Source organism: Oryzias latipes, chromosome 10, assembly GCF_053564925.1.
Source record: "Oryzias latipes strain Hd-rR chromosome 10, Olatipes_Hd-rR_3.1".
Classification (NCBI taxonomy): domain Eukaryota; kingdom Metazoa; phylum Chordata; class Actinopteri; order Beloniformes; family Adrianichthyidae; genus Oryzias; species Oryzias latipes.
Window position 1 is genome coordinate 9323010 of NC_136246.1, and position 20714 is coordinate 9343723.

General features: G+C 40.1%; 5 protein-coding genes across 5 annotated transcripts; all 5 read left to right on the forward strand.

The window, feature by feature from the left end:
* The first annotated feature begins 103 nt into the window (after positions 1 to 103).
* Positions 104 to 2948, forward strand: LOC144994707 (heterogeneous nuclear ribonucleoprotein A0-like). The gene has a single exon (XM_078953514.1). It carries the CDS (start codon positions 477 to 479, stop codon positions 1344 to 1346), a length of 870 nt encoding a protein of 289 aa, XP_078809640.1. The 5' UTR covers positions 104 to 476; the 3' UTR covers positions 1347 to 2948.
* Positions 2949 to 3743: 795 nt separating this feature from the next.
* LOC144994958 (heterogeneous nuclear ribonucleoprotein A0-like) lies at positions 3744 to 5842 on the forward strand. Its single transcript, XM_078954475.1, has one exon. The coding sequence runs from the start codon at positions 4859 to 4861 to the stop codon at positions 5708 to 5710; it is 852 nt and encodes a 283-aa protein (XP_078810601.1). The 5' UTR covers positions 3744 to 4858; the 3' UTR covers positions 5711 to 5842.
* A 139-nt stretch (positions 5843 to 5981) lies between these two features.
* Positions 5982 to 11697, forward strand: LOC111948063 (heterogeneous nuclear ribonucleoprotein A0-like). The gene has a single exon (XM_078953516.1). The coding sequence runs from the start codon at positions 9226 to 9228 to the stop codon at positions 10093 to 10095; it is 870 nt and encodes a 289-aa protein (XP_078809642.1). The 5' UTR covers positions 5982 to 9225; the 3' UTR covers positions 10096 to 11697.
* Positions 11698 to 12153: 456 nt separating this feature from the next.
* Positions 12154 to 15754, forward strand: LOC144994710 (heterogeneous nuclear ribonucleoprotein A0-like). The gene has a single exon (XM_078953517.1). It carries the CDS (start codon positions 13609 to 13611, stop codon positions 14476 to 14478), a length of 870 nt encoding a protein of 289 aa, XP_078809643.1. The 5' UTR covers positions 12154 to 13608; the 3' UTR covers positions 14479 to 15754.
* Positions 15755 to 17824: 2070 nt separating this feature from the next.
* LOC144994711 (heterogeneous nuclear ribonucleoprotein A0-like) lies at positions 17825 to 18991 on the forward strand. Its single transcript, XM_078953518.1, has one exon. The coding sequence runs from the start codon at positions 17996 to 17998 to the stop codon at positions 18863 to 18865; it is 870 nt and encodes a 289-aa protein (XP_078809644.1). The 5' UTR covers positions 17825 to 17995; the 3' UTR covers positions 18866 to 18991.
* The last annotated feature ends 1723 nt before the right edge of the window (positions 18992 to 20714 follow it).

Genomic DNA, 20714 nt, shown 5'->3' on the forward strand with positions numbered 1-20714 from the left:
ACATCATCGATATCACAAAGTTAAAATCTAATTGATTCGAGCGTATAGCAACCATTATTAATGAATCTTCTGTCCTTTGAAGATAAAAATGTTGATGGTTTATTAAAAATACACATTTAAATACATTTTTTGGGCCACATTGGTTCTCATGTTGTAAACTTGCATTCTGTTCAATAAAGTTTTTTTAAAGCAAAAACAATGCGTCACCACTGCGCAAGCTTGGATGATGTAATATGTCAGATGAAAAAAAAACATGTCATCAGATGATGTCACATTTCATCAGATGAAGTCGCATGTCATCAGATGACGTCGCCTTTTCATCAGATGATGTCAGATGAAGTCAGATGATTTCAGATGACATCACATTATCACAGCTTGAAATCCATGAATAGACCCACTATCCTTTCCATCAGCTATCTCAAGTTTTCAAGGTTGCTTTAAAGATTAAACCAAACACATCTTACGATTTACCAAAAATGTTCAACCAAGCCTGTAAGCTTTTTGTGGGAGGACTCAAGGTAGACACCAATGATGACGGGCTGCGCAAGCATTTCGAGCAGTTTGGCACCCTCATCGACTGTGCCGTCGTCCCACACAAGACGGCGCAACGCTCTCGCTGTTTTGGCTTTGTGACCTACTTAACACCAGAGGAGGCCAACGCAGCCATGGCGGCAAGTCCACACACAGTGGAAGGGAACTGGGTTGAGGTCAAACGAGCTGTTCCAAAGAAACAGGCCGATGAGTCTGAAGCTCGTGCCAAGGGGAAGAAAATCTTTGTTGGTGGCTTGAAAAACGACATCCAAGAGGACGACCTCACCGACTACTTCTCTCAGTATGGTGAAGTGGAAAACTCTGAAATCATCTCAGAGAAGACGACCGGAAAGAAACGGGGTTTCGGCTTTGTGCACTTCACGGATGACTATGCGGCAGACATGGCCGTGGCTGTGCCTTTCCACACAGTGAACGGACACAGAGTTGAGGTAAAGAAAGCTGTTCCCAAGCAGGAGATGCAGGCGCCCAGCAGAATCAGAATGACGCCAAGAGACAATTCACGCCGCACCATGATGGAAAACCAAAACGACGCCATGGATTATGGCCAAAATTACGGCTATGGAAATGGCGGAGGATATGGCGTTTATGGGGGGTGCTGCTGCCCATGCAGAGGCGGCTGTTCCGACCAACAAAATGGTTACGGAGGCGGCAATTCCTACCAGCAAAATGGTTACAGGGGCAGGAATGGCTACAAAGGTCGTGGCCATGGCCAGCAGTCTTCTGGCTCCGGTCCAATGAAAAAGTCTTTTGGTGGTCAGAGAAGCTCTGCTCCTTACACAAGAGGCAAACAGTAAAGACTTAGAGGAAACGTGAAATAATTGTAGGAAATTCACGTTTCAGAACACCTAAATTAATAAACAAACTTTTTATGATAATAGGAAATACAAAAATGAGGATTTAGACTTAACGCTTAAACAAATTTTTTAGGAAAGTTTTTTTGTGCATATTTATTTTTTATTTAGTTGTAGGAATTTTTAATTTATTATAGCTCAACAATCCATTAATGTGAGGTTTTACCTTTATGAATTTTCATTTGGGAATAAAATGTTGTGCAATGCAAATCCATGTATTGATTCTAAAGTCTAGATTTTTTTCAAAAAGAGGTTTATTTTAATTTTAATAGCGTTCCAATTGAAATTGTCTTTTGTAAAAATTTTACCTGTCAAGTGATTTAGAAAAGAGGACCAGAACAGTTTAGGATGTAAACAATCAAAAAACATTGCAGAAATCAAAGCTCAACAGGTGGAATGGTGTTGCTCCATTCCCCTGTTTTAACTGCACCCTTCGGTGTACACACACAACAACAAGAGGAGGGGGGTCACGTCAGGCCCTGTCTCTTGTCTTGAGGTGGGATGGGCCTATGACTGATGCCGGGGTGGTGGGGGTGTCTTGGGGGATCCTGTTCCCCGTAACATCTGAGCTGGGAGGACCACGCTTTTTTTTAGCTGCAACAAAGACACTGACTTTGAATTAGAAAACTATGAACTTAACTATGTGATCAGAGCAGACAAAAAGGGTGGAGGAGTCACAATATATGTGAAAAGAAATATTAAGTTTACAGTAATTGATAAATCGTCAGTATCAATGGATGGAAAATTGGAATGTATTACACTTCAAATATGTAACGATTCAGGGGAAAATGTCATTATACGCTGTGTAGAAAGGTCACCAGGGTCAAGCTTAAAGGTGTTCAGTGACTGGAAGGAAAGGTGTTTAACTCTCAAAATAATAAAATATTATTCATCTGTGATTTCAATATCGATCTGATAAACATCAGCAAACATAAAACAACCAAAGATTTTATCAGCAGAATGTATGGAATGAGTTTATGTCCAGCCATAACAACCCAGCAGAATCACTACTCAAAGTGCTAATCTGATTGAAAACATATTTACAAATAATATAGAATACACTCATATGAGTGGACCAATGACATGTGACATAACTGATCATTTACCATTTTTGAAACATGTCAATCAATCAATCAATCAATCAAACTTTATTTATATAGTAATTTTCATATAAAAGCACAACTCAAAGTGCTTTACTTTAAAACAGAACAATATTATACAAGCCTGAAAATTAAAATAGACAAGCACAAAAATAAAAAAGAGCCCCCTCCCCATACCTACACACAGCCCCCCACCCCTTTCACACCTCCCAACCCCTAACTGATGGGGATAGACAATGAGATATAGTTGTTTTTGGAAACGCTATTAATCATTTGGAGCTCCCTTTCTGTGAACAGCTGCATAGCAGCAAAATGCAGCATCACAGGCGGGGACCGCTCCACCACAGCAAAGTGGAGATGCAGGTCCCCATTTAAAGCTGCAGCGGCTGAACAGCAGCCGACCCAGAGGGACAGGATCCAGCTGAGGAAGCACCGGAAAGAAAAATGAGAATGAAAAAGTAAACAAACTGATAAAAGCAATAAACAAATAAACAATAAAACATTTAAATAAGGTAAACTAAAATAAATCTTTAAAAAATCTAGTGTAAATTCATAAAAAAAGATAAAATTTGATTAAAAAAATAAAAATTCATTCATTAATTAATAAGTAAAAGTAGTAAAAATGAGCTAAAAGCCAGATGAAAAAGGTCTTGAGCCTTATCTTAAAAGCAACTATGCTCTCTGCAGCCCTCAGGTCCTCTGACAGATTGTTCCATAAATGAAGGCCTTAGTGTAAAATAAATGCCGCTGGAATGGTTAGAAGACCAGTCCAGAGGATCTCAGGGTCCGTGAGGGTTCATATTTGACTAAAAGATCTGATAAATAAGAAGGGACAAGACCGTTAAGACATTGAAAAACTGTTAAAAGTATCTTAAAATCAAGCCTGAAGCATATGGCGAGCCAATGCAGGGATTTTAAAATTGGGGTGATGTGAGCCCGCTTCCTGGTCTTGGTGACAACTCGTTCAGCAGAGTTCTGGAGAAGCTGAAGGTTCTTGATCTTAGTTTTTGGAAGACCAGCTAGCAGGGCATTACAATATTCAATTCTAATGATGGCAAGAGAGAATAGTGGGCGGAGCCTAGGCAATTTTCTAAGGTGATAACCACCTGTTTTATATGAAGGTTAAAAGTTAGCTTAGAGTTGAAAATAACACCCAGGTTTCTGACTGTTTTTGAATGGCATAAGGAAAGTCCTTTAGCTTCAGAAACTGTTTCTCTCTCTTAGCAGCAGGATGAATTGCTAAAATTTCAGTTTCTTCCTGGTTGAGCTGCAGAAAATTATTTGTCATCCATGATTTCACATCTAAAATACATTTAAAAAGTGCTTCTATTGGCCTTGTGTCATCAGGAGCTATGTACAGCTGGGTATCATCAGCCTAGCTATGAAAGCTGATGTTGTGGCTTGTGATGATATTCCCCAGAGGAAGCATGTAAATGTTAAAAAGCAAGGGGCCGAGGATGGAACCTTGAGGTACACCACCATTAATTTCATGGACCCCAGAAAAGTGTGCGTCCATGCTCACCATAAAGTTGGACTGGTGTGGACACGATGGGGGCAGGTGATGTCTGGACAGAATGTCTGATGTTGGCAGCTAAAACATTGCTGCCTAGTGGACTGGGAAGATCCCATCAGTTTCCATCAAATCTGTTGAGGCTGGAAGCAGACTGGAGCCAGGTACAAAAACTATGCAAAACTATTAAATGAAATAACTCAGTATGGGTGGGATTGAATGAGGCTGCTTCTTTCCACTCCTTTTTAAGCAATAAATCAAGCTCTAAAACTACTAAAAATCTATATAGTGCGGGACTTTGTAGTCCCCTGGATTTTAAAAGCAATTCGGACACCACACTCACCACTTTTATTTTACACGCCAAATATGACATCATCGATTTCACAAAGTTAAAATCTAATTGATTCGAGCGTTTTGCAACGATTATTAATGAATCTTCTGTCCTTTGAAGATAAAAAAGTTGATGGTTTATTAAAAATACACATTTAAATACATGTTTTGGGCCACATTGGTTCTCATGTTGTAAACTTGCATTCTGTTCAATAAAGTTTTTTTAAAGCAAAAACAATGCGTCACCACTGCGCAAGCTTGGATGATGTAATATGTCAGATGGAAAAAAAACATGTCATCAGATGATGTCACATTTCATCAGATGAAGTCGCATGTCATCAGATGATGTCGCCTTTTCATCAGATGATGTCAGATGAAGTCAGATGATTTCAGATGACATCACATTATCACAGCTTGAAATCCATGAATAGACCCACTATCCTTTCCATCAGCTATCTCAAGTTTTCAAGGTTGCTTTAAAGATTAAACCAAACACATCTTACGATTTACCAAAAATGTTCAACCAAGCCTGTAAGCTTTTTGTGGGAGGACTCAAGGTAGACACCAATGATGACGGGCTGCGCAAGCATTTCGAGCAGTTTGGCACCCTCATCGACTGTGCCGTCGTCCCACACAAGACGGCGCAACGCTCTCGCTGTTTTGGCTTTGTGACCTACTTAACACCAGAGGAGGCCAACGCAGCCATGGCGGCAAGTCCACACACAGTGGAAGGGAACTGGGTTGAGGTCAAACGAGCTGTTCCAAAGAAACAGGCCGATGAGTCTGAAGCTCGTGCCAAGGTGAAGAAAATCTTTGTTGGTGGCTTGAAAAACGACATCCAAGAGGACGACCTCACCGACTACTTCTCTCAGTATGGTGAAGTGGAAAACTCTGAAATCATCTCAGAGAAGACGACCGGAAAGAAACGGGGTTTCGGCTTTGTGCACTTCACGGATGACTATGCGGCAGACATGGCCGTGGCTGTGCCTTTCCACACAGTGAACGGACACAGAGTTGAGGTAAAGAAAGCTGTTCCCAAGCAGGAGATGCAGGCACCCAGCAGAATCAGAATGACGCCAAGAGACAATTCACGCCGCACCATGATGGAAAACCAAAACGACGCCATGGATTATGGCCAAAATTACGGCTATGGAAATGGCGGAGGATATGGCGTTTATGGGGGGTGCTGCTGCCCATGCAGAGGCGGCTGTTCCGACCAACAAAATTCCTACCAGCAAAATGGTTACAGGGGCAGGAATGGCTACAAAGGTCGTGGCCATGGCCAGCAGTCTTCTGGCTCCGGTCCAATGAAAAAGTCTTTTGGTGGTCAGAGAAGCTCTGCTCCTTACACAAGAGGCAAACAGTAAAGACTTAGAGGAAACATGAAATAATTGTAGGAAATTCACGTTTCAGAACACCTAAATTAATAAACAAACTTTTTATGATAATAGGAAATACAAAAATGAGGATTTAGACTTAACGCTTAAACAAATTTTTTAAGAAAGTTTTTTTGTGCATATTTATTTTTTATTTAGTTGTAGGAATTTTTAAAGTCTATTATAGCTCAACAATCCATTAATGTGAGGTTTCACCTTTTTGAATTTTCATTTGGGAATAAAATGTTGTGCAATGCAAATCCATGTATTGATTCTAAAGTCTAGATTTTTTTCAAAAAGAGGTTTATTTTAATTTTAATAGCATTCCAATTGAAATTGTCTTTTGTAACAATTTTACCTGTCAAGTGATTTAGAAAAGAGGACCAGAACAGTTTAGGATGTAAACAATCAAAAAACATTGCAGAAATCAAAGCTCAACAGGTGGAATGGTGTTGCTCCATTCCCCTGTTTTAACTGCACCCCTCGGTGTACACACACAACAACAAGAGGAGGGGGGTCACGTCAGGCCCTGTCTCTTGTCTTGAGGTGGGATGGGCCTATGACTGATGCCGGGGTGGTGGGGGTGTCTTGGGGGATCCTGTTCCCCGTAACATCTGAGCTGGGAGGACCATGCTTTTTTTTAGCTGCAACAAAGACACTGACTTTGAATTAGAAAACTATGAACTTAACTATGTGATCAGAGCAGACAAAAAGGGTGGAGGAGTCACAATATATGTGAAAAGAAATATTAAGTTTACAGTAATTGATAAATCGTCAGTATCAATGGATGGAAAATTGGAATGTATTACACTTCAAATATGTAACGATTCAGGGGAAAATGTCATTATACGCTGTGTAGAAAGGTCACCAGGGTCAAGCTTAAAGGTGTTCAGTGACTGGAAGGAAAGGTGTTTAACTCTCAAAATAACAAAATATTATTCATCTGTGATTTCAATATCGATCTGATAAACATCAGCAAACATAAAACAACCAAAGATTTTATCAGCAGAATGTATGGAATGAGTTTATGTCCAGCCATAACAACCCAGCAGAATCACTACTCAAAGTGCTAATCTGATTGAAAACATATTTACAAATAATATAGAATACACTCATATGAGTGGACCAATGACATGTGACATAACTGATCATTTACCATTTTTGAAACATGTCAATCAATCAATCAATCAATCAAACTTTATTTATATAGTAATTTTCATATAAAAGCACAACTCAAAGTGCTTTACTTTAAAACAGAACAAAATTATACAAGCCTGAAAATTAAAATAGACAAGCACAAAAATAAAATAGAGCCCCCTCCCCATACCTACACACAGCCCCCCACCCCTTTCACACCTCCCAACCCCTAACTGATGGGGATAGACAATGAGATATAGTTGTTTTTGGAAACGCTATTAATCATTTGGAGCTCCCTTTCTGTGAACAGCTGCATAGCAGCAAAATGCAGCATCACAGGCGGGGACCGCTCCACCACAGCAAAGTGGAGATGCAGGTCCCCATTTAAAGCTGCAGCGGCTGAACAGCAGCCGACCCAGAGGGACAGGATCCAGCTGAGGAAGCACCGGAAAGAAAAATGAGAATGAAAAAGTAAACAAACTGATAAAAGCAATAAACAAATAAACAATAAAACATTTAAATAAGGTAAACTAAAATAAATCTTTAAAAAATCTAGTGTAAATTCATAAAACAAGATAAAATTTGATTAAAAAAATAAAAATTCATTCATTAATTAATAAGTAAAAGTAGTAAAAATGAGCTAAAAGCCAGATGAAAAAGGTCTTGAGCCTTATCTTAAAAGCAACTATGCTCTCTGCAGCCCTCAGGTCCTCTGACAGATTGTTCCATAAATGAAGGCCTTAGTGTAAAATAAATGCCGCTGGAATGGTTAGAAGACCAGTCCAGAGGATCTCAGGGTCCGTGAGGGTTCATATTTGACTAAAAGATCTGATAAATAAGAAGGGACAAGACCGTTAAGACATTGAAAAACTGTTAAAAGTATCTTAAAATCAATCCTGAAGCATATGGCGAGCCAATGCAGGGATTTTAAAATTGGGGTGATGTGAGCCCGCTTCCTGGTCTTGGTGACAACTCGTTCAGCAGAGTTCTGGAGAAGCTGAAGGTTCTTGATATTAGTTTTTTGGAAGACCAGCTAGCAGGGCATTACAATATTCAATTCTAATGATGGCAAGAGAGAGTAATGGGCGGAGCCTAGGCAATTTTCTAAGGTGATAACCACCTGTTTTATATGAAGGTTAAAAGTTAGCTTAGAGTTGAAAATAACACCCAGGTTTCTGACTGTTTCTGAATGGCATAAGGAAAGTCCTTTAGCTTCAGAAACTGTTTCTCTCTCTTAGCAGCAGGATCAATTGCTAAAATTTCAGTTTCTTCCTGGTTGAGCTGCAGAAAATTATTTGTCATCCATGATTTCACATCTAAAATACATTTAAAAAGTGCTTCTATTGGCCTTGTGTCATCAGGAGCTATGTACAGCTGGGTATCATCAGCCTAGCTATGAAAGCTGATGTTGTGGCTTGTGATGATATTCCCCAGAGGAAGCACGTAAATGTTAAAAAGCAAGGGGCCGAGGATGGAACCTTGAAGTACACTACCATTAATTTCATGGACCCCAGAAAAGTGTGCGTCCATGCTCACCATAAAGTTGGACTGGTGTGGACACGATGGGGGCAGGTGATGTCTGGGCAGAATGTCTGATGTTGGCAGCTAAAACATTGCTGCCTAGTGGACTGGGAGGATCCCATCAGTTTCCATCAAATCTGATGAGGCTGGAAGCAGACTGGAGCCAGGTACAAAAACTATGCAAAACTATTAAATGAAATAACTCAGTATGGGTGGGATTGAATGAGGCTGCTTCTTTCCACTCCTTTTTAAGCAATAAATCAAGCTCTAAAACTACTAAAAATCTATATAGTGCGGGACTTTGTAGTCCTCTGGATTTTAAAAGCAATTCGGACACCACACTCACCACTTTTTTTTTACACGCCAAATATGACATCATCGATATCACAAAGTTAAAATCTAATTGATTCGAGCGTTTTGCAACGATTATTAATGAATCTTCTGTCCTTTGAAGATAAAAACATTGATGGTTTATTAAAAATACACATTTAAATACATTTTTTGGGCCACATTGGTTCTCATGTTGTAAACTTGCATTCTGTTCAATAAAGATTTTTTAAAGCAAAAACAATGCGTCACCACTGCGCAAGCTTGGATGATGTAATATGTCAGATGAAAAAAAAACATGTCATCAGATGATGTCACATTTCATCAGATGAAGTCGCATGTCATCAGATGATGTCGCCTTTTCATCAGATGATGTCAGATGAAGTCAGATGATTTCAGATGACATCACATTATCACAGCTTGAAATCCATGAATAGACCCACTATCCTTTCCATCAGCTATCTCAAGTTTTCAAGGTTGCTTTAAAGATTAAACCAAACACATCTTACGATTTACCAAAAATGTTCAACCAAGCCTGTAAGCTTTTTGTGGGAGGACTCAAGGTAGACACCAATGATGACGGGCTGCGCAAGCATTTCGAGCAGTTTGGCACCCTCATCGACTGTGCCGTCGTCCCACACAAGACGGCGCAACGCTCTCGCTGTTTTGGCTTTGTGACCTACTTAACACCAGAGGATGCCAACGCAGCCATGGCGGCAAGTCCACACACAGTGGAAGGGAACTGGGTTGAGGTCAAACGAGCTGTTCCAAAGAAACAGGCCGATGAGTCTGAAGCTCGTGCCAAGGTGAAGAAAATCTTTGTTGGTGGCTTGAAAAACGACATCCAAGAGGACGACCTCACCGACTACTTCTCTCAGTATGGTGAAGTGGAAAACTCTGAAATCATCTCAGAGAAGACGACCGGAAAGAAACGGGGTTTCGGCTTTGTGCACTTCACGGATGACTATGCGGCAGACATGGCCGTGGCTGTGCCTTTCCACACAGTGAACGGACACAGAGTTGAGGTAAAGAAAGCTGTTCCCAAGCAGGAGATGCAGGCACCCAGCAGAATCAGAATGACGCCAAGAGACAATTCACGCCGCACCATGATGGAAAACCAAAACGACGCCATGGATTATGGCCAAAATTACGGCTATGGAAATGGCGGAGGATATGGCGTTTATGGGGGGTGCTGCTGCCCATGCAGAGGCGGCTGTTCCGACCAACAAAATGGTTACGGAGGCGGCAATTCCTACCAGCAAAATGGTTACAGGGGCAGGAATGGCTACAAAGGTCGTGGCCATGGCCAGCAGTCTTCTGGCTCCGGTCCAATGAAAAAGTCTTTTGGTGGTCAGAGAAGCTCTGCTCCCTACACAAGAGGCAAACAGTAAAGACTTAGAGGAAACGTGAAATAATTGTAGGAAATTCACGTTTCAGAACACCTAAATTAATAAACAAACTTTTTATGATAATAGGAAATACAAAAATGAGGATTTAGACTTAACGCTTAAACAAATTTTTTAGGAAAGTTTTTTTGTGCATATTTATTTTTTATTTAGTTGTAGGAATTTTTAATTTATTATAGCTCAACAATCCATTAATGTGAGGTTTCACCTTTATGAATTTTCATTTGGGAATAAAATGTTGTGCAATGCAAATCCATGTATTGATTCTAAAGTCTAGATTTTTTTCAAAAAGAGGTTTATTTTAATTTTAATAGCATTCCAATTGAAATTGTCTTTTGTAAAAATTTTACCTGTCAAGTGATTTAGAAAAGAGGACCAGAACAGTTTAGGATGTAAACAATCAAAAAACATTGCAGAAATCAAAGCTCAACAGGTGGAATGGTGTTGCTCCATTCCCCTGTTTTAACTGCACCCTTCGGTGTACACACACAACAACAAGAGGAGGGGGGTCACGTCAGGCCCTGTCTCTTGTCTTGAGGTGGGATGGGCCTATGACTGATGCCGGGGTGGTGGGGGTGTCTTTGGGGATCCTGTTCCCCGTAACATCTGAGCTGGGAGGACCATGCTTTTTTTTAGCTGCAACAAAGACACTGACTTTGAATTAGAAAACTATGAACTTAACTATGTGATCAGAGCAGACAAAAAGGGTGGAGGAGTCACAATATATGTGAAAAGAAATATTAAGTTTACAGTAATTGATAAATCGTCAGTATCAATGGATGGAAAATTGGAATGTATTACACTTCAAATATGTAACGATTCAGGGGAAAATGTCATTATACGCTGTGTAGAAAGGTCACCAGGGTCAAGCTTAAAGGTGTTCAGTGACTGGAAGGAAAGGTGTTTAACTCTCAAAATAACAAAATATTATTCATCTGTGATTTCAATATCAATCTGATAAACATCAGCAAACATAAAACAACCAAAGATTTTATCAGCAGAATGTATGGAATGAGTTTATGTCCAGCCATAACAACCCAGCAGAATCACTACTCAAAGTGCTAATCTGATTGAAAACATATTTACAAATAATATAGAATACACTCATATGAGTGGACCAATGACATGTGACATAACTGATCATTTACCATTTTTGAAACATGTCAATCAATCAATCAATCAATCAAACTTTATTTATATAGTAATTTTCATATAAAAGCACAACTCAAAGTGCTTTACTTTAAAACAGAACAAAATTATACAAGCCTGAAAATTAAAATAGACAAGCACAAAAATAAAATAGAGCCCCCTCCCCATACCTACACACAGCCCCCCACCCCTTTCACACCTCCCAACCCCTAACTGATGGGGATAGACAATGAGATATAGTTGTTTTTGGAAACGCTATTAATCATTTGGAGCTCCCTTTCTGTGAACAGCTGCATAGCAGCAAAATGCAGCATCACAGGCGGGGACCGCTCCACCACAGCAAAGTGGAGATGCAGGTCCCCATTTAAAGCTGCAGCGGCTGAACAGCAGCCGACCCAGAGGGACAGGATCCAGCTGAGGAAGCACCGGAAAGAAAAATGAGAATGAAAAAGTAAACAAACTGATAAAAGCAATAAACAAATAAACAATAAAACATTTAAATAAGGTAAACTAAAATAAATCTTTAAAAAATCTAGTGTAAATTCATAAAACAAGATAAAATTTGATTAAAAAAATAAAAATTCATTCATTAATTAATAAGTAAAAGTAGTAAAAATGAGCTAAAAGCCAGATGAAAAAGGTCTTGAGCCTTATCTTAAAAGCAACTATGCTCTCTGCAGCCCTCAGGTCCTCTGACAGATTGTTCCATAAATGAAGGCCTTAGTGTAAAATAAATGCCGCTGGAATGGTTAGAAGACCAGTCCAGAGGATCTCAGGGTCCGTGAGGGTTCATATTTGACTAAAAGATCTGATAAATAAGAAGGGACAAGACCGTTAAGACATTGAAAAACTGTTAAAAGTATCTTAAAATCAATCCTGAAGCATATGGCGAGCCAATGCAGGGATTTTAAAATTGGGGTGATGTGAGCCCGCTTCCTGGTCTTGGTGACAACTCGTTCAGCAGAGTTCTGGAGAAGCTGAAGGTTCTTGATCTTAGTTTTTTGGAAGACCAGCTAGCAGGGCATTACAATATTCAATTCTAATGATGGCAAGAGAGAGTAGTGGGCGGAGCCTAGGCAATTTTCTAAGGTGATAACCACCTGTTTTATATGAAGGTTAAAAGTTAGCTTAGAGTTGAAAATAACACCCAGGTTTCTGACTGTTTCTGAATGGCATAAGGAAAGTCCTTTAGCTTCAGAAACTGTTTCTCTTTCTTAGCAGCAGGATCGATTGCTAAAATTTCAGTTTCTTCCTGGTTGAGCTGCAGAAAATTATTTGTCATCCATGATTTCACATCTAAAATACATTTAAAAAGTGCTTCTATTGGCCTTGTGTCATCAGGAGCTATGTACAGCTGGGTATCATCAGCCTAGCTATGAAAGCTGATGTTGTGGCTTGTGATGATATTCCCCAGAGGAAGCATGTAAATGTTAAAAAGCAAGGGGCCGAGGATTGAACCTTGAGGTACACCACCATTAATTTCATGGACCCCAGAAAAGTGTGCGTCCATGCTCACCATAAAGTTGGACTGGTGTGGACACGATGGGGGCAGGTGATGTCTGGACAGAATGTCTGATGTTGGCAGCTAAAACATTGCTGCCTAGTGGACTGGGAGGATCCCATCAGTTTCCATCAAATCTGATGAGGCTGGAAGCAGACTGGAGCCAGGTACAAAAACTATGCAAAACTATTAAATGAAATAACTCAGTATGGGTGGGATTGAATGAGGCTGCTTCTTTCCACTCCTTTTTAAGCAATAAATCAAGCTCTAAAACTACTAAAAATCTATATAGTGCGGGACTTTGTAGTCCCCTGGATTTTAAAAGCAATTCGGACACCACACTCACCCCTTTTTTTTTACACGCCAAATATGACATCATCGATATCACAAAGTTAAAATCTAATTGATTCGAGCGTTTTGCAACGATTATTAATGAATCTTCTGTCCTTTGAAGATAAAAAAGTTGATGGTTTATTAAAAATACACATTTAAATACATTTTTTGGGCCACATTGGTTCTCATGTTGTAAACTTGCATTCTGTTCAATAAAGTTTTTTTAAAGCAAAAACAATGCGTCACCACTGCGCAAGCTTGGATGATGTAATATGTCAGATGAAAAAAAAACATGTCATCAGATGATGTCACATTTCATCAGATGAAGTCGCATGTCATCAGATGACGTCGCCTTTTCATCAGATGATGTCAGATGAAGTCAGATGATTTCAGATGACATCACATTATCACAGGTTGAAATCCATGAATAGACCCACTATCCTTTCCATCAGCTATCTCAAGTTTTCAAGGTTGCTTTAAAGATTAAACCAAACACATCTTACGATTTACCAAAAATGTTCAACCAAGCCTGTAAGCTTTTTGTGGGAGGACTCAAGGTAGACACCAATGATGACGGGCTGCGCAAGCATTTCGAGCAGTTTGGCACCCTCATCGACTGTGCCGTCGTCCCACACAAGACGGCGCAACGCTCTCGCTGTTTTGGCTTTGTGACCTACTTAACACCAGAGGAGGCCAACGCAGCCATGGCGGCAAGTCCACACACAGTGGAAGGGAACTGGGTTGAGGTCAAACGAGCTGTTCCAAAGAAACAGGCCGATGAGTCTGAAGCTCGTGCCAAGGTGAAGAAAATCTTTGTTGGTGGCTTGAAAAACGACATCCAAGAGGACGACCTCACCGACTACTTCTCTCAGTATGGTGAAGTGGAAAACTCTGAAATCATCTCAGAGAAGACGACCGGAAAGAAACGGGGTTTCGGCTTTGTGCACTTCACGGATGACTATGCGGCAGACATGGCCGTGGCTGTGCCTTTCCACACAGTGAACGGACACAGAGTTGAGGTAAAGAAAGCTGTTCCCAAGCAGGAGATGCAGGCACCCAGCAGAATCAGAATGACGCCAAGAGACAATTCACGCCGCACCATGATGGAAAACCAAAACGACGCCATGGATTATGGCCAAAATTACGGCTATGGAAATGGCGGAGGATATGGCGTTTATGGGGGGTGCTGCTGCCCATGCAGAGGCGGCTGTTCCGACCAACAAAATGGTTACGGAGGCGGCAATTCCTACCAGCAAAATGGTTACAGGGGCAGGAATGGCTACAAAGGTCGTGGCCATGGCCAGCAGTCTTCTGGCTCCGGTCCAATGAAAAAGTCTTTTGGTGGTCAGAGAAGCTCTGCTCCCTACACAAGAGGCAAACAGTAAAGACTTAGAGGAAACGTGAAATAATTGTAGGAAATTCACGTTTCAGAACACCTAAATTAATAAACAAACTTTTTATGATAATAGGAAATACAAAAATGAGGATTTAGACTTAATGCTTAAACAAATTTTTTAGGAAAGTTTTTTTGTGCATATTTATTTTTTATTTAGTTGTAGGAATTTTTAATTTATTATAGCTCAACAATCCATTAATGTGAGGTTTCACCTTTATGAATTTGCATTTGGGAATAAAATGTTGTGCAATGCAAATCCATGTATTGATTCTAGAGTCTAGATTTTTTTCAAAAAGAGGTTTATTTTAATTTTAATAGCATTCCAATTGAAATTGTCTTTTGTAACAATTTTACCTGTCAAGTGATTTAGAAAAGAGGACCAGAACAGTTTAGGATGTAAACAATCAAAAAACATTGCAGAAATCAAAGCTCAACAGGTGGAATGGTGTTGCTCCATTCCCCTGTTTTAACTGCACCCCTCGGTGTACACACACAACAACAAGAGGAGGGGGGTCACGTCAGGCCCTGTCTCTTGTCTTGAGGTGGGATGGGCCTATGACTGATGCCGGGGTGGTGGGGGTGTCTTGGGGGATCCTGTTCCCCGTAACATCTGAGCTGGGAGGACCATGCTTTTTTTTTAGCTGCAACAAGGACACTGACTTTGAATTAGAAAACTATGAACTTAACTATGTGAACAGAGCAGACAAAAAGGGTGGAGGAGTCACAATATATCTGAAAAGAAATATTAAGTCTACAGTAATTGATAAATTGTCAGTATCAATGGCTGGAAAATTGGAATGTATTACACTTCAAATATGTAACGATTCAGGGGAAAATGTCATTATACGCTGTGTAGAAAGGTCACCAGGGTCAAGCTTAAAGGTGTTCAGTGACTGGAAGGAAAGGTGTTTAACTCTCAAAATAATAAAATATTATTCATCTGTGATTTCAATATCGATCTGATAAACATCAGCAAACATAAAACAACCAAAGATTTTATCAGCAGAATGTATGGAATGAGTTTATGTCCAGCCATAACAATCCAGCAGAATCACTACTCAAAGTGCTAATCTGATTGAAAACATATTTACAAATAATATAGAATACACTCATATGAGTGGACCAATGACATGTGACATAACTGATCATTTACCATTTTTGAAACATGTCAATCAATCAATCAATCAATCAATCAAACTTTATTTATATAGTAATTTTCATATAAAAGCACAACTCAAAGTGCTTTACTTTAAAACAGAACAAAATTATACAAGCCTGAAAATTAAAAAAGACAAGCACAAAAATAAAATAGAGCCCCCTCCCCGTCCTATACACAGCCCCCCACCCCTTTCACAGCTCCCAACCCCTAACTGATTTGGATAGACAATGAGATATAGTTGTTTTTGGAAACGCTATTAATCATTTGGAGCTCCCTCTCTGTGAACAGCTGCATAGCAGCAAAATGCAGCATCACAGGCGGGGACCGCTCCACCACAGCAAAGTGGAGATGCAGGTCCCCATTTAAAGCTGCAGCGGCTGAACAGCAGCCGACCCAGAGGGACAGGATCCAGCTGAGGAAGCACCGGAAAGAAAAATGAGAATGAAAAAGTAAACAAACTGATAAAAGCAATAAACAAATAAACAATAAAACATTTAAATAAGGTAAACTAAAATAAATCTTTAAAAAATCTAGTGTAAATTCATAAAACAAGATAAAATTTGATAAAAAAAAATAAAAATTCATTCATTAATTAATAAGTAAAAGTAGTAAAAATGAGCTAAAAGCCAGATGAAAAAGGTCTTGAGCCTTATCTTAAAAGCAACTATGCTCTCTGCAGCCCTCAGGTCCTCTGACAGATTGTTCCATAAATGAAGGCCTTAGTGTAAAATAAATGCCGCTGGAATGGTTAGAAGACCAGTCCAGAGGATCTCAGGGTCCGTGAGGGTTCATATTTGACTAAAAGATCTGATAAATAAGAAGGGACAAGACCGTTAAGACATTGAAAAACTGTTAAAAGTATCTTAAAATCAATCCTGAAGCATATGGCGAGCCAATGCAGGGATTTTAAAATTGGGGTGATGTGAGCCCGCTTCCTGGTCTTGGTGACAACTCGTTCAGCAGAGTTCTGGAGAAGCTGAAGGTTCTTGATCTTAGTTTTTGGAAGACTAGCTAGCAGGGCATTACAATATTCAATTCTAATGATGGCAAGAGAGAGTAGTGGGCGGAGCCTAGGCAATTTTCTAAGGTGATAACCACCTGTTTTATATGAAGGTTAAAAGTTAGCTTAGAGTTGAAAATAACACCCAGGTTTCTGACTGTTTTTGAATGGCATAAGGAAAGTCCTTTAGCTTCAGAAACTGTTTCTCTCTCTTAGCAGCAGGATCAATTGCTAAAATTTCAGTTTCTTCCTGGTTGAGCTGCAGAAAATTATTTGTCATCCATGATTTCACATCTAAAATACATTTAAAAAGTGCTTCTATTGGCCTTGTGTCATCAGGAGCTATGTACAGCTGGGTATCATCAGCCTAGCTATGAAAGCTGATGTTGTGGCTTGTGATGATATTCCCCAGAGGAAGCATGTAAATGTTAAAAAGCAAGGGGCCGAGGATGGAACCTTGAGGTACACCACCATTAATTTCATGGACCCCAGAAAAGTGTGCGTCCATGCTCAACATAAAGTTGGACTGGTGTGGACACGATGGGGGCAGGTGATGTCTGGACAGAATGTCTGATGTTGGCAGCTAAAACATTGCTGCCTAGTGGACTGGGAGGATCCCATCAGTTTCCATCAAATCTGTTGAGGCTGGAAGCAGACTGGAGCCAGGTACAAAAACTATGCAAAACTATTAAATGAAATAACTCAGTATGGGTGGGATTGAATGAGGCTGCTTCTTTCCACTCCTTTTTAAGCAATAAATCAAGCTCTAAAACTACTAAAAATCTATATAGTGCGGGACTTTGTAGTCCCCTGGATTTTAAAAGCAATTCGGACACCACACTCACCACTTTTATTTTACACGCCAAATATGACATCATCGATTTCACAAAGTTAAAATCTAATTGATTCGAGCGTTTTGCAACGATTATTAATGAATCTTCTGTCCTTTGAAGATAAAAAAGTTGATGGTTTATTAAAAATACACATTTAAATACATTTTTTGGGCCACATTGGTTCTCATGTTGTAAACTTGCATTCTGTTCAATAAAGTTTTTTTAAAGCAAAAACAATGCGTCACCACTGCGCAAGCTTGGATGATGTAATATGTCAGATGGAAAAAAAACATGTCATCAGATGATGTCACATTTCATCAGATGAAGTCGCATGTCATCAGATGATGTCGCCTTTTCATCAGATGATGTCAGATGAAGTCAGATGATTTCAGATGACATCACATTATCACAGCTTGAAATCCATGAATAGACCCACTATCCTTTCCATCAGCTATCTCAAGTTTTCAAGGTTGCTTTAAAGATTAAACCAAACACATCTTACGATTTACCAAAAATGTTCAACCAAGCCTGTAAGCTTTTTGTGGGAGGACTCAAGGTAGACACCAATGATGACGGGCTGCGCAAGCATTTCGAGCAGTTTGGCACCCTCATCGACTGTGCCGTCGTCCCACACAAGACGGCGCAACGCTCTCGCTGTTTTGGCTTTGTGACCTACTTAACACCAGAGGAGGCCAACGCAGCCATGGCGGCAAGTCCACACACAGTGGAAGGGAACTGGGTTGAGGTCAAACGAGCTGTTCCAAAGAAACAGGCCGATGAGTCTGAAGCTCGTGCCAAGGTGAAGAAAATCTTTGTTGGTGGCTTGAAAAACGACATCCAAGAGGACGACCTCACCGACTACTTCTCTCAGTATGGTGAAGTGGAAAACTCTGAAATCATCTCAGAGAAGACGACCGGAAAGAAACGGGGTTTCGGCTTTGTGCACTTCACGGATGACTATGCGGCAGACATGGCCGTGGCTGTGCCTTTCCACACAGTGAACGGACACAGAGTTGAGGTAAAGAAAGCTGTTCCCAAGCAGGAGATGCAGGCACCCAGCAGAATCAGAATGACGCCAAGAGACAATTCACGCCGCACCATGATGGAAAACCAAAACGACGCCATGGATTATGGCCAAAATTACGGCTATGGAAATGGCGGAGGATATGGCGTTTATGGGGGGTGCTGCTGCCCATGCAGAGGCGGCTGTTCCGACCAACAAAATGGTTACGGAGGCGGCAATTCCTACCAGCAAAATGGTTACAGGGGCAGGAATGGCTACAAAGGTCGTGGCCATGGCCAGCAGTCTTCTGGCTCCGGTCCAATGAAAAAGTCTTTTGGTGGTCAGAGAAGCTCTGCTCCTTACACAAGAGGCAAACAGTAAAGACTTAGAGGAAACATGAAATAATTGTAGGAAATTCACGTTTCAGAACACCTAAATTAATAAACAAACTTTTTATGATAATAGGAAATACAAAAATGAGGATTTAGACTTAACGCTTAAACAAATTTTTTAAGAAAGTTTTTTTGTGCATATTTATTTTTTATTTAGTTGTAGGAATTTTTAAAATCTATTATAGCTCAACAATCCATTAATGTGAGGTTTCACCTTTATGAATTTTCATTTGGGAATAAAATGTTGTGCAATGCAAATCCATGTATTGATTCTAAAGTCTAGATTTTTTTCAAAAAGAGGTTTATTTTAATTTTAATAGCATTCCAATTGAAATTGTCTTTTGTAACAATTTTACCTGTCAAGTGATTTAGAAAAGAGGACCAGAACAGTTTAGGATGTAAACAATCAAAAAACATTGCAGAAATCAAAGCTCAACAGGTTTTATATGAAGGTTAAAAGTTAGCTTAGAGTTGAAAATAACACCCAGGTTTCTGACTGTTTCTGAATGGCATAAGGAAAGTCCTTTAGCTTCAGAAACTGTTTCTCTCTCTTAGCAGCAGGATCAATTGCTAAAATTTCAGTTTCTTCCTGGTTGAGCTGCAGAAAATTATTTGTCATCCATGATTTCACATCTAAAATACATTTAAAAAGTGCTTCTATTGGCCTTGTGTCATCAGGAGCTATGTACAGCTGGGTATCATCAGCCTAGCTATGAAAGCTGATGTTGTGGCTTGTGATGATATTCCCCAGAGGAAGCATGTAAATGTTAAAAAGCAAGGGGCCGAGGATGGAACCTTGAGGTACACCACCATTAATTTCATGCACCCCAGAAAAGTGTGCGTCCATGCTCACCATAAAGGTGGACTGGTGTGGACACGATGGGGGCAGGTGATGTCTGGACAGAATGTCTGATGTTGGCAGCTAAAACATTGCTGCCTAGTGGACTGGGAGGATCCCATCAGTTTCCATCAAATCTGTTGAGGCTGGAAGCAGACTGGAGCCAGGTACAAAAACTATGCAAAACTATTAAATGAAATAACTCAGTAGGGGTGGGATTGTATAAGGCTGCTTCTTTCCACTCCTTTTCAAGCAATAAATTAAACTCTACTCGACTTTAGTTTAGTTTTTTGTTCTTGTTTTTTTTTTTATCTATGCAACGAGTTTGATAAATTTTACAATTAATGCTTGAAATAAACAAATCAAATCAAAAGTGTATACATCCTCGGCCGGGGCGCAAGCAGCTTCCCTGCATCTGGGCAGCAGTGGCTCAGGTGGTTGAGCTGGTCAACATTGATCGAAGGGTTTGTAGTTTGATCTCCTCTCCCCCCAGTCAAGTGTCGTTGTGTCTTTGGCCGAGACACTTTACACTCCTTGCCTGAAACGTTGCTCCACTGGTGTCTGAACACACAAAGGGGCCGTAGTTTTGTGCGTCAGGAAAAGTGCATAACATTCTTAGTAAATACAGTTTTTCTTATCTGTGGGGTTTAGAGTCAGATTCAAGTTCCAAATAAAAGACAGGCAGCAGAGCGGCTGATGTCCATCTCTGTTAGTAAAGGATGAGCTCAAAATCCAGCAGAATCAAACAACTACCCTGGCTAGATGTTTTCTTTTAATAAAAAGAAAAAAGTCTGATAGGTTATCTTTAGACGTTTTAAACTGGTGCAATGGACCACAGCCACAGAGCTGCCAGGAAGAAGGAGTAAATGAGGAGCAGAGAGGTTAAATGCCGGTTTCCGGCCAGGATTCTTTGAAACGTTTGAGTATTTTGTCTGAGAAGCTTTATAACCGAATGTTTGGCCGTCCTTCATGTGCCTGTAAGGTCTTACATATTTCCAGA